The sequence below is a fragment of the Haliotis cracherodii genome, unplaced genomic scaffold, assembly GCF_022045235.1.
Source record: "Haliotis cracherodii isolate W230 unplaced genomic scaffold, xgHalCrac1.p SCAF_4, whole genome shotgun sequence".
In the NCBI taxonomy this organism is placed as follows: domain Eukaryota; kingdom Metazoa; phylum Mollusca; class Gastropoda; order Lepetellida; family Haliotidae; genus Haliotis; species Haliotis cracherodii.
The window spans coordinates 21588103-21602175 of NW_027266297.1; the positions used below are offsets into that span (position 1 = coordinate 21588103).

The 14073-nt window shown below is 42.9% G+C and overlaps 1 protein-coding gene across 2 annotated transcripts; it reads right to left on the reverse strand.

The window, feature by feature from the left end:
• Positions 1-2381: 2381 nt before the first annotated feature.
• Positions 2382-13654, reverse strand: LOC139478703 (uncharacterized). Of its 2 annotated transcripts, none has more exons than XM_071261291.1 (12): positions 13547-13654; positions 9594-9752; positions 9184-9269; positions 8956-9097; positions 8472-8603; positions 8169-8186; positions 7281-7450; positions 5957-6099; positions 5017-5159; positions 4587-4674; positions 2802-2961; positions 2382-2561 (listed from the first exon to the last, which is right to left on the reverse strand). In XM_071261291.1, exons 1-12 carry the CDS (start codon positions 13629-13631, stop codon positions 2448-2450), a joined length of 1440 nt encoding a protein of 479 aa, XP_071117392.1. In that variant the 5' UTR covers positions 13632-13654; the 3' UTR covers positions 2382-2447. The 2 variants fall into 2 exon arrangements, with proteins under 2 accessions (XP_071117392.1, XP_071117391.1); XM_071261290.1 differs by having other exon boundaries at positions 7281-7504.
• Between the last annotated feature and the right edge of the window lie 419 nt (positions 13655-14073).

Sequence of the window (14073 nt, forward strand, 5' to 3'; positions counted from 1 at the left end):
GATCATATCTATCACTAAAGTGCATGTGTGTAGGGATCATATCTATCACTAAGGTGCATGTGTGTAGGGATCATATCTATCACTAAGGTACATGTGTGTAGGGCTCATATCTATCACTAAGGTACATGTGTGTAGGGCTCATATCTATCACTAAGGTGCATGTGTGTAGGGATCATATCTATCACTAAGGTGCATGTGTGTAGGGATCATATCTATCACTAAGGTGCATGTGTGTAGGGATCATATCTATCACTAAGGTGCATGTGTGTAGGGATCATATCTATCACTAAGGTGCATGTGTGTAGGGATCATATCTATCACTAAGGTGCATGTGTGTAGGGATCATATCTATCACTAAGGTGCATGTGTGTAGGGATCATATCTATCACTAAGGTGCATGTGTGTAGGGATCATATCTATCACTAAGATGCATGTGTGTAGGGATCATATCTATCACTAAGGTGCATGTGTGTAGGGATCATATCTATCACTAAGGTGCATGTGTGTAGGGATCATATCTATCACTAAGGTGCATGTGTGTAGGGCTCATATCTATCACTAAGGTGCATGTGTGTAGGGCTCATATCTATCACTAAGGTGCATGTGTGTAGGGATCATATCTATCACTAAGGTGCATGTGTGTAGGGATCATATCTATCACTAAGGTGCATGTGTGTAGGGATCATATCTATCACTAAGGTGCATGTGTGTAGGGATCATATCTATCACTAAGGTGCATGTGTGTAGGGATCATATCTATCACTAAGGTGCATGTGTGTAGGGATCATATCTATCACTAAGGTACATGTGTGTAAGGCATGCACAAGGTCAATACGACGAACTTACTTCATATCGGGCTTGTTTTTAGACCCTATATCTGCCGACCCGGAAATAGGCATGATTGCAGAAGCTGTTTCGGCAGATAAGCGAGACTGAGTATTGTCTCTCTCCTACAGTCTTGGATGTGGGGATCATGTCCTTCGCTTGACTAGAGAGAAAAGCAGCCCATCCGAAGCTCTGGTTAGGTTGATATTATCTATAGGTTTCACGCCACAATGTTTCACCTAACTAAACTACATCTCAGTACAATACCAGTACATACTTCTTCCGTTTCAGGGGGCACGGTGGCCCAGTCGTCTAAGGCGCCGCCATTTGCTGTGTAGAGTTGCGTCCCCTGGACACGCCAGAAACCTATGGTTGTGGGTTCGAATCCCGGTTCGCCCAGATTAAGTTTCTAGGTTTGTCAGCACCATACCCGTGCTTGTGGGTTTCACCGAAGTGGTAAACATCTGAGACCTGGCTTCCCTCCCACATTAAGCTGACACGCCGTGATATAACTGGAATAATGTTAAAAGCGGTTGGGGTCAATTTAGAGATTAGATTAAAACATATGGAAATGACGAACACGAGTATATTTTAGTATCATACAGATCCCGAATAAAATATATCCAATACAGCCCATGCAAGTCTATGCTATTTGGCAAGTCTAGGTTACTGAAGTGTAAGGCACTCTGAAAATGAAGAAAGTCTCTCGGCTCCTTAATTATGATTATATGATTTAACAACTGTTTTTTTTCAACTGTAAAACTGTTCATTTCAGATACTAGATGTTAGATCTGTGGAGCGTTATCTTTAAAATGAATCTTTCTTGAAAGTTTGTTTCCAGAACAGACGTGATATATCTATATTTTGAAGGGTCACGGTGACCTTCCAGTAAAGAATGCTACAGTTTCTAATGTTCACACCACGTGTATGCACTACCCACAATTGTGTGGAACAGTGGCGGTAGGGAAGCCTAGGGGTTAAAGCGTTCAACTAGGCAAACAACCGCGAAGACCCAGGTTCGATTCTCCACATGGGCACAGTGTTTGGAGTCTATTCTAGGCGTCCTCCGTCGTGATGTGGTTGGAATATATGATGCTAAAAGCATGAAACCTAACTACTGACTGACTGCATCAAACGGAATGATGCGTGTTGATACAGGGATGCTCCTACAGAGTTTAAGATCCAGGGTTGTCTGGTTCCGGTGATGTCCTCGATGTCTACTCCTGATATTGTAAAGGAATGATGTGACAGTGTGATTTGTGACATAAACATACTGTGTTTTCAGCCTAGAGCTAGGCTACCGCGCTAAATTGAATAATTGGAACCGCGATTTAGTAACATTCAGTACGCCATGCTCTCTGTTGTACATTGAAACACACCCTCTGAGTCGATTCATATCGTGTTTTCTGCCCGTAATATATTGTCACACATTCTTGTAGTAACGTCGTTTGACGATTGAGAAAGAAGTACATATTAAAATTGAAAACTCTGATAGGCCATTCAAGTTTTCCAATTCATTGGTAGACTTGAGATAACACAAGATGTTGTCATCTGGTTAATGATTTATTGCAGTTTTGAGGACAACGCGGTCTCACAGCAACGCGAACAATTAAGCACTGCAATTAGACAATTTCCAAGGTGGTCAGCTTTGCCGGTTTCTCTTCATCCATGTGGTTGAAGATCACACTTCTCTTATGGGGTTGTCTGGGGTTACTCGTCCTGGAGTGACGACACATCTGTTGCAAGCAAAACACATAGCATGTCATCAGACAGTGTTTTAGATTTGAAGACAGTTAAAATTCGATTATGATTCTGTGAAAATTGGGTGTCAAACCGATCGAATCTGAGCAATAGCCTATAAAAATAATTCCGTGGCTTGAAGATAGATAATAAATACACACGTGCAATGTCTATGGCGTCCACGGACAATTCTTTTCGATTATTCATTTCAAATGTTTAATATGAACCGCCCTTACATTCCTGCAGTAGTGTTGGTCCTCTGTGAAGCACACGTGGTACTGGCACCGGAAGAACAATTTATCATAACCGGGAAAGGCGAATGTTTCGAACATCTCGCTGCGCCATGTTGTGACGTCGTTATTCCGGAAGACAATCTGGGCATCTCTGTGAGAACATCTGGATTCGAGGAATCAAATGTGAAAGTAAGCTTCATTTGAAACAAAACACAAAATACTAAATAAAGTGTACAAAATGCAAAACATAGAGTACAGATACAGTTTAGAGCAAATATAAACGCCAGAGAACGCCAACGCCAGAGAATAACCAGTCTCGATTATCCGCCGATTCCATTAAAAACAGTTGTCATATAAAACACAAAATACAAGGAACCCATCATAGAAAAGGCCCACATAATATAATATAAGGTGAGATGAAATGGGGTTCAAGATGTGTGTGTGTGTGTGTATGTGCATGCGTGCGTGTGTGCACGCATGTGGGTGCGTTCGTGCGTGCGTGCGTGCGTGTATGTGTGTGTGTGTGTGCGTGTATGTGTGGACTTATGTCGGCTCGCTGAGATCGGTTGAGCTCCAAGCCTGGAAGTCCTTGTTTGAGCACCTTAATGCCGAGCGCCAGGCAGGGAACAACAAGTATCATCCCTTAACGTCTTTTGGTTTGACTTGGCCGGGGATTTTAGGGGGTATTAAATATAAATTTTGTGCTCGGTCGTCAGAAGAAAGGTCAGCTTTGATAACTGACTCCCATAGATTTGGGGACCAAAACCTAATGCCTCAACACACCCGAAACACTGCATTTTGGACCATGCAGTCCCTCTGTGTAGGTGGGAAGGGGGTCATTCTTAATTTTGACACTTCAGGGAAAGGTCGCCAAATCGCTCTGACAGGCGGATCCAGAAGGGGGTCCAGGGGTCCGGACCCTCCACCAGCTCCAAATGTAGTATGTTGTAGACAAACGTAAGTCAACGACAAAAGTCCAGGATCCATTGATCGATAGCCACACTTCAAGAAACGCAACATATATATAGACAGAGAACTGCGCACACAATACATACTTCATACAATTCCTGTAGCTCCTTGAGCATACTATAAGTTTAGGATAAACAGGCCATTGGGTTTTTATGGGATTAAAAACCCGAACCCAAGAGATAAAACCGAGGGGCGTCATGACGAGTGTTATAAATATCATAAAAACCCGAAGGTAAGTGTTTCATCTTACTTATAAAACGAAAAAAGAAAGTTAAAACAATATTTATCATCATTTGTGTGGACAGCATCAAAGATACTTTCCATGAACCTTAGGAAACGGGCATAAAATATCTGTTGCTGGCGTACAAGTACTTTAAAAAAGACATTATTAAAAACATCGTGATTTGTCAGCGCCTCTGGAGCCTGGTGGTAGAGTTACTTGACTACAGACACAAAGGTTGCAAGCTGGATACACAAAAATATAAACAAAAATCTGTCATTTCATTTTACATCATTACTCACAAATTACAATGTGTTTAAAATGCAAAACAAATTGATAGCGATAGACATTCACATGTAACTATGTGAAAGGAATTTGGATATTCTAACAGTCCTGTTTATGAGATTTAACCCGACTAGATGACGTCACTGAGTGGTATAAGGTATCGATTAGGCGCGTTATAAATATGTATTAGTATTACATATTACATACATAAATACATAGCTTTGGCTCTTTACTTTACGTTCTTTCAATCTTGATACGAAGGCATAGTAAACAATTAGACAACACAGACTCTGATGTACCACGTGTCTACGTACCCGTGTTCGTCAATGAAGATGGTGTTGTGTCTGTGGTCCAGTGTCCCGATAGAGCAGTTGTATGGAGACATAGCGTTCACGCCGGACTCTGAAACCAACACGGTTAAAACTGAAAAAGACCTTGACAGTAAATACGGCCTTTCCGCTTGTGACATGTGTCAAAAGCATGGTAAACGGGAGTTTACCTTTGGTTTCGTGGTGTAAAGCCAAATCTAAAATCCCACACTCCCCGCTAGTAACAGGTGCAACTGAATCGTATATTAAATACGGCCTCATCACTTCTTTATATTTTCTAGCATGTTTCCCAATTCAGTTTGACACTCAAGGTCTTCTTATAGTTATATGGAAGTGTTGCATTCTCTAATGCTATCAATGTCCGTCGTGATTGCATAACCCGTCATGGTGCAGCGCATGTCTGTTCTAAGCATACCATCGACGTTGTTCAGCTTCATCTGGAGACGGACTTGCTGGCCCAGTTTTGCTGTGGTTATAGAGAGGTTATCGACGGGGTCGATGATGTCCAGACTCACGGACACCGTGCTTTCGGTGAGTAATATTGACTTGTTGGCAGGTCTGGTCGAAGAAAATGTGTACAGTAACGTTTACATTTGTTATTTTGGTGCGGGGTATAGTCTCTCATTTACAAACTAGTCAATGAAACGCCACTTTCAGTGACATTCCAGTTATATCACAGCGGAGGACCCAAGGAATGGAATTCACACAAGGTAGCGATGTGGGGAATCAAACCCGGGTCTTTCGCATGACGAGCTAACGCTTTAACCGCTAGGCTACGCAATCTCTTCTCTTTCTTTAGAATGGGTGAGTGAGTATGGTTTTACGCCGCTTTTAGCAATATTCCAGCAATATCACGGCGGAGGACAACAAAAATGGGCTTCACACATTTTACCCATGTCGGGAATCGAACTCGGGTCTTCGGCGTGACGAGCGAACGCTTTAACCACTAGGCTACCCGACCGCCCCCTTTCTTTAGAAACACATCCGTACATGTATATCATTATCGAATGACTCAATAAATGTATAATATCCAATCTCTACAGATGCTACCAGCTGGAAACTGACAACCAGTTTTTTTAGCAACTATGAGCCGAATGTTTTAACATAGTTTGTATGGCCTTTATCTATATTCCCTAAGAAAACCAGTTTTGGTCAAGGACTGGCTCACGAACAAATACCTACGAAAACGCTACTGAAAACCTCTAAAAGGACTGTCTCTGAATTTAGTGATGTGATTAGTCGAAATCGTGTAAGTGTTGAAAAAACCCTCTAAATCTCCTTTATATTCAATACATCTGATGAGTTTCGGGGGCATTTGTATATATCATACCTTAAAATAATGGTCATGCACGTACTTGTCAGTGTTGTAGGCCGTAGAAATCTCCAAGGAGTTGGCGTTAGTAAAGTCGCACTTCACCTCAAACATGATGTCGAAGGCGGAGGAGGTGCCAGGATACTCCCTGAATCTGAACTTCCAGGAGTGAACCTCATTCGACACCTACAACGTAAAACGCATCAATGTGTGTGTGTGTGTGTCGATTATCCGCCGATTCCATTTAACTAAATGTGTGTGTGTGTGTGTGTGTGTGTGTGTGTGTGTGTGTGTGTGTGTGTGAATATAGATATTATCAAAACAATAATATATTTATTAGTAACTTGAGTATGGTCGGAAGTCATGCCGGGGTTGAATGGTGGAGACATAGCGTTCACACCGGACTCACGGTTAAAGCTGAAACTGACCTTGACAGTAAATACGGCCTTTCCGCTTGTGACATGTGTCAATAGCGTGGTAAACGGGATTTTACATTTGTTTTCGTGGTGTAAAGCCAAATCTAAAATCCGTCACTCCCCGCTAGTGACACATGCAACTTATAGAATCTGAATCGTATATTAAATACGGCCTCATCACTTCTTTGTATTTTCTAGCATGTTTCCCAATGGTGCCAGGAGAGCCCAAATATGTCATTATTATGGGAGTGATGAGAGACGAATACTAGTTTTTAATTGTATTCTCATTCTATAACAATAAGAGGTGAGGTGAAATGGGGTATAACGTCGCGTTCAAGATTATTGCACTTATATAGCGACGTGCACGATTTATAGTGCTAGCATACTGAGATTCCATGCCGCAGTTTAACATGAATACCCCACTCAGACACAGTATACTGACTCCGAGCCGACCAGTCCTTGTTTTAGCCCCTTAATGCCGAGCGCCAGACAGGGTAACAACAAGTACCATCTTTTAACGTCTTTTGGTATGACGCGGCTGGGGATTGAACCCCGGACCTTCCGTCTTCGGGGCGCACGCTCTACCATTAGATCACGGAGGCGGTCTATAACAATAATAGTGAGTGAGTGAGTATGGTTTTACGCCGCTTTTAGCAATATTTCAGCAATATCACGGCGGGGTACACCAGAAATGAGCTTCACACATTGTACCCATGTCGGGAATCGAACCCGGGTCTTTGGCGTGACGAGCAAACGCTTTAACCACTAGGCTACCCGACCGCCCCTATAACAATAATAAAAATAGAATGTAACATATAAGTGATAAAAGTGCCAAATGTTTGATATCATTTAAATTTTACGTACATGGTTTCAACTATTCGTTTCAATATCATCTGCTTATTATATTGATGAGAGGACATGAGCTAGGGGGTGCACGTGTCAATACTTTACCTCGTTTCCTCCACAATTAGGCGTGAAACTGTTGTTGGCAGTTTGCGTCACCTTCAGCGTCCCCGTCCCCCCAGGCTCGAAGTGGTCATACACGGTTCGGCTACAAGTGTCAACAGTGTCCCCATACTCATCTATGGCAGACACATCCCGGTAGACCGTCCCCCTTTGATCTACACGAAACATCATCACATTACGTGCTTGGATCTTGAAGCAGTAGAACTTGGCTGAAACATACACACCATCATGTCTCTCGAAATAGATGCTTATATTACAAGCCGCGTCAGCAAAATAAGTTGTAAACTCATTGTCAAATGTCATGACGTTGTAAGTATTATTAGCTATTTTGGATAGCCTCTACGTTAGGCAAATACTCATGTGTCGATAGGGTCTTTGCATGTTTATTAAATTATGAGGTAAGGTGAGTTGAAATGGGGTTTAACGCCGCGTCCAAGAGTATTGCACTTATATAGCGACGTGCATGCACGTGTGTGTATGTGTGGCTGCTTGTACAAGTCCGGATTGATGCCGATTTATAGTGCTAGCTCACTGAGATACCATGCCGCAGTGTAACATGAATGCCCCACTCAGACACAGTATACTGACTCCGAGCCGACCAGTCCTTGCTTTAGCCCATTATTGCCGAGCGCAGGGTAACAACAAGTACTCTCTACCACTAGACCACGGAGGCGGTCGCTATTAAATTATGAAGGACTGTGAGGTAACCTAGCAGTTTAACCGTTCGTTCATCATGCAAACGACTCGGGTACGTTCCCTCATGGGTAGAATGGGTTAAGCCCTGTTCTGGTGTCCCCCGCCGTGGTAGTGAAGAAATATTGCTAAAAGCGGCGTAAAATCCTGTTCACTCACTATTAAATTATAGATACATACCCTCGGCTTTCTTTTTTTCTGAAATATATATCAGTGCATGAAGTTGAGCGTCGTTAAGTTTGAAGGATTGGACCCATCGGTCATACATACAGTTATCATTGTCAGACAGTTTGTTGAGATGAATCGAGAATAACGTTTTACGTTCGCTGAATATCTTGACAGCAACATGTCCTGACTTGAGCTTATATGAACAACTATTATTTATTTGCCCTTTTCTGTTATCACAAAAAATACTAAATTCAGTGGTATATTTTCAACATTCCCGAGTAAACCAAAACCAAAACGATGTTCAGCTGGCCACACCTGTATCACAAGACTCCCCCGTCCATCCTATCTGGCAGCCATATTTACAGAGACCGGAAGTGGCGTCGCAGACATGCCCTTTGCAGTGACACTGGTTGGCACAGTTTTCTCCAAAACGACCAGGGACACAGTCTACAATAGTTTTTTTTATTAGAATTAGAAACTGGACAACTGAATAACATTCAAATACCATAAGCTTATAATGACAAGCAAGGAAGCTCACTCACCTGGATACCCGTGAAGCTCCGGGGTAGAATAGGTCTTCGGCAACCTATGCGTGCGGTAAAAGCCGACTATGCTTGTCATAAGAGGCGACTAACGGGAACGGATGGTCAGACTCGCTGACGTGGCTGATGCATGTCATCGGTACCAATTGCGTGGATCGATGCTCATGGTCTGGTCTAGACTCGATTATTGACAGACCGCCGTCATGTAGCTGAAATAGTGCGGCGTTAAACAACAAACAAACAAACAAAACACTCACCTGGAGGCTTCTGACAGATGAACAGATGCGGGTTATTGCAAACCTCCTCCAACCACATCTGCGTTTGAGATTGCCATACTGCACAAGACATTCCATAGTTAAAGTTGCGGATGTTTGGGGTGAATTTCGTGTACGTCAGGTACTGGAAATAAATACACAGTTAAAGAAAACGTGTCACCAGCCCTTGACAAGACAACATGGCTGAACCGAAATGTAACATTTACTTACCGTGGTTGTTCCATTTGTCTGATATCCCCATTTCTGATTAATGGATTTCTGGATGCCGAGCCAGTAGGTACCTCCAGTGTCGGACACTGACATACACGACAAAGAATGTTAGAAAAAAGGAAGTACGATGACTGGAACTGACCCTCTATCTACACAACAGAACGATGGATCTTCACGCGTTAAGTGTAATTATTTTTCAATTATATTTTTACTCTTGGTGTGTTTCACTGCTTGTTTTAATTCACCGGTGGTAAAACTACAGTTAGTCGCGCAATGATAAACAACCGCACACAAAGCTTTTAAATTTCACCTGATCTAGAAATTCGTCGATTCAGAAAAAACCTCACTTTTAACTGTAATGTTTAATTACTATATTTGCTAATACTTGTTAAACCGAGGTTCGTGTATACCGGAGAAGAGTTGGTTTTCTTCCCTGTTCGTGATGACTCTGACTGTGGCCCCCGACTGACGACATTGATCCTGGGCTCTCGAGAACGTCATCTGGCTGGTGCCCCACTTATAGCAGGCCTCAAGCCCCAGCATCCAGCCCTCCGGACACTTGAACTTGTCTGAAATGCCAAACATAGTTATTGATAAGCACAAGGACATTCAATTAAATTCATTCAGTATTGTAGGCCACAGGCCCATGATGCTACAGGTAGTCGGAGACTCAGGGTGCCAGTTTGTTTCTGAAACACACGTATATTGCTTTATTAATGTTCATCGATAGGTTTTTTTGGATGGAGTATTCGTTAGGGGACGACATTAATACATTAAACCCGTGTCTAGTAGTATAGGTATCATGTGTTGGTGATATCAATTGGGCTCGAAGATCATCAGATGATTTACACATCAAAACAATATTATATTTGTCTTCTATCTTCTTTCTTTTCTTTAGTAAATCTTCCTGATTCAATTCTTAGGCCATGGGAACTGCATCTAATCTGTGCCATCCTGATTGCATGATGGTTTCAATCTTTGAAATAATTCTGACAAAAAACTTGATACGTTTCAAACTGCCTGTTGTTCCCAAATAATAGGAATAATGCAAAAATTGTATGCATGTAGGGAACACATTTGTCACTTCAAGGTGAATGTGTGTAAGGATAATCGTTGTCACTCTTAGATGCACGTGTGAAGGGGCCACTCGTCACTGCAAGGTGCATGTGTGTAAGGGTAATCGTTGTCACTCTTAGTTGCACGTGTGAAGGGGCCACCCGTCACTGCAAGGTGCATGTGTGTAAGGGTAATCGTTGTCACTCTTAGTTGCACGTGTGAAGGGGCCACCCGTCACTGCAAGGTGCATGAGTGTGGGAACCATCTTTGTCACTGCGAGGTTCAGGTGTGTAGCGAGCGATCATATTTGACACTGAAACGTGTGTAGGCATCACCCGTGTCAGTTCAAGGTGTGTGTCTGGTATTATAACACTGGAAGAATGCTTGATTGATTAAAATAGGTTACTCTTTTCCCTACTGTAACCTCTCACGCACTTTTCACACGAAATCCGTGCGTATGAATACATCCATAACCTTCATATCGATCCATTAAAAAAAGGCTGCCAATCAAACCTACATGGTGTTACGGTATTTCTTTTATTAAACGCAGGGTCTCTAATGCACGCTGGCCTCTAATATGATTTGGAAGTAGGGGATTTGAAAATTCATCAGAAAAAGCTGCTTCCTTCCAAAGGCCACGAAATCTCACAAACAAACATCCCGACATCATTGCAGTAGTGACAAGTTACTGCGATGTAGGTCAAGTTCAGCCAAATCCCATTTCGGGGAATTCGTATTATTTACTGGGGGTAATTGCTAACTAACTAATAAAAACTTACAGATTTAAAATAAATAGTAGAATGTTAATTAATAAAGTTTGTTGGAGAAACATATTCGTTTAGCATTTGTTTCGCTATTTCTACAACCTGTCATTACTGCAATGGTGGATGGCATGTTCGATTTCCACGAAATGACGCGTCGCGTCAGTTTCCAAGAAATGACTTGGTGAGTCCAAACAGTGCAAATATACAACAGGCTACGATGAAATTATGACATGTATCTTAGGAATTTATTTTGAGGGTTATTTGTCAACTTCCCTTTGAACCCTTATTTTGAACTAGACAGGACTATGAGTATTTCAATCTTTAGTAACATTTGTTACATTTATGACTACTTGTGACCCTTTATAAGATAGCGGTCCTTTGTACCCATCTGCAATGACACCTTCCAATAGAGCACCGTTTTTAAAGCGCTCTGGCAGTCAGGGTAGAATGGAGATAAGCCCACTGTGTTTAAAAGTTTCAAAACGCTCTGGCAGTCAGGGTAGAATGGAGATAAGCTTACTGTGTTAAAAAGTTTCAAAACGCTCTGGCAGTCAGGGTAGAATGGAGATAAGCCTACTGTGTTTAAAAGTTTCAAAACGCTTTAGCGATGTTTCAAATGTTTAAATAGGGACTACATCAAATTTTAAGACAGTAGGTTTATCTCGTAAATATCTTTTCTCACTATAGAATTCACGTGTGTAGGACTCATCTCTGCAACTGCAAAGCGCAGGGAACACCTCTTTTCACTGGAAGGTGCACGTGTGTAGGGAACACCTTTGTCACTTTAAGGTTCAGGTGTGTAGGTAACATCTCAGTCACTGTAAGGTGCACGTGTGTAGTGATCATATCTCGTACTGTCAGGTGCACGTGTGTAGGACCATCTCTGTCACTGTCAGTGCACGTGTGTAGGAATAATATCTCTCACTGTCAGGTGCACGTGAGTGGTGATCATATCTGTCACTGTTAGGTGCAGGTGTGTTGTAGCGATCATAACTGACACTGCATGTTTCACGTGTGTGGGGTTAACCGCAAGGTGCATGTGATAAAGGATCCCCACCTGTGACTGTAAGGTGCACGTGTGTAGCGATCATATCTGATACTGTAAGGTGCACGTGTGTAGCGATCATATTTGATACTGTAAAGTGCACGTGTGTAGCGATCATAGCTGATACTGTAAGATGCACGTGTGTAGCGATCATATCTGATACTGTAAGATGCACGTGTGTAGCGATAATATCTGATAATGTAAGATCACGTGTGTAGCGATCACAGCTGATACTGTAAGATGCACGTGTGTAGCGATCATATCTGATACTGTAAGGTGCACGTGTGTAGCGATAATATCTGATACTGTAAGATGCACGTGTGTAGCGATCACAGCTGATACTGTAAGGTGCAGGTGTGTAGCGATCATATCTGATACTGTAAGGTGCACGTGTGTAGCGATAATATCTGATACTGTAAGATGCACGTGTGTAGCAATCACAGCTGATACTGTAAGGTGCACGTGTGTAGCGATCATAGCTGATACTGTAAGATGCACGTGTGTAGCGATCATATCTTATTCTGTAAGATGCACGTGTAAGGTGCACGTGTGTAGCGATAATATCTGATACTGTAAGATGCACGTGTGTAGCGATCACAGCTGATACTGTAAGGTGCACGTGTGTAGCGATCATAGCTGATACTGTAAGGTGCACGTGTAAAGCGATAATATCTGATACTGTAAGATGCACGTGTGTAGCGATCACATCTGATACTGTAAGGTGCAGGTGTGTAGCGATCATAGCTGATACTGTAAGGTGCACGTGTAAAGCGATAATATCTGATACTGTAAGATGCACGTGTGTAGCGATCACATCTGATACTGTAAGGTGCAGGTGTGTAGCGATCATATCTGACACTGTAAGGTGCACGTGTGTAGCGATCATATCTGATACTGTAAGGTGCACGTGTGTAGCGACTATAGCTCATACTGTAAAGTGCACGTGTGTAGCGATCATAGCTGATATTGTAAGATGCACGTGTGTAGTGATCATATCTGATACTGTAAGGCGCACGTATGTAGTGATAATATCTGATACTGTAAGGTGTACGTGTGTAGCGATCATTTTTGTCGCTGTAAAGGGGATCGCCTCAGTTACTGCAAAGCGCAGATTTTAAGGATCATATCTGTCACTGCAAGGTGTATGTGTGAAGTGATCACTTTCGTCACTGTAGGGTGCACTTGTGTGGGGATCATATCTGTCACTGGATGATGCAGGTGTGTAGGGAATATATCTGTCACTCTAAGGTGCACGTGTGAAACGATCATATCTGACATATGTCACAGCAAGGTACAGTTTTTCATTGTAACGTACGCGTGCGTAGGCCACATCCCCGTCACTGTAAGGTAATCATGTATGGTACCCGAAATTTGGGTTGTACAGAAACATGTTGATACTCCGCTTGAATTGCGTTCTCCTCGTGTTTCACACTGTGCTCAATCTGTGATCTGATCACAGAGAGGGTTCATCATAGCGAGTCACATAGGTTTGACTTACCCGGTGTATCTGATCCATCAGCAACGTCGATGATAAAGAACGCAGCCAACATCAACCACAACATGCCTGCACTAGATGCCGCCATGCTTTAGCCGCAACGCGTCTTCTTTAACTCATGAAGGTCAATAGCTTCATAAAGGTCACCTTCATGTGACAGGATGTTACGGAAACAGGAAGGTGATGGTGGGGCGGTGGTGGCTGGGGCGGGGGTACAGCTCGAGGGATGGTGGGTTAATGATGGCTGGGGGAGGGGTATAGTTGAAGGGATGTTGGGTTAGTGGTGGCTGGGAATGGGGTATAGTTGAAGGGATGGTGGGTTAGTGATGGCTGGGGGTGGGGTACAGTTGAAGGGATGGTGGGTTAGTGATGGCTGGGGGTGGGGTACAGTTGAAGGGATGGTGGGTTAGTGATGGCTGGGGGTGGGGTACAGTTGAAGGGATGGTGGGTTAGTGGTGGCTGGGGGAGGGGTATAGTTGAAGGGATGGTGGGTTAGTGGTGGCTGGGAATGGGGTATAGTTGAAGGGATG

Excerpts from the sequence above, each read along its gene's own strand:
- LOC139478703 (XM_071261290.1), bottom strand. The coding sequence starts at position 13,631 with ATGGCGGCATCTAGTGCAGGCATGTTGTGGTTGATGTTGGCTGCGTTC. Across the intron at positions 9,098-9,183 it reads AGACAAATGGAACAACCACG|TACCTGACGTACACGAAATT; the intron begins GTAAGTAAATGT and ends ATTTATTTCCAG. Across the intron at positions 4,675-5,016 it reads GAAGCTGAACAACGTCGATG|AGTCCGGCGTGAACGCTATG; the intron begins GTATGCTTAGAA and ends TGTTGGTTTCAG.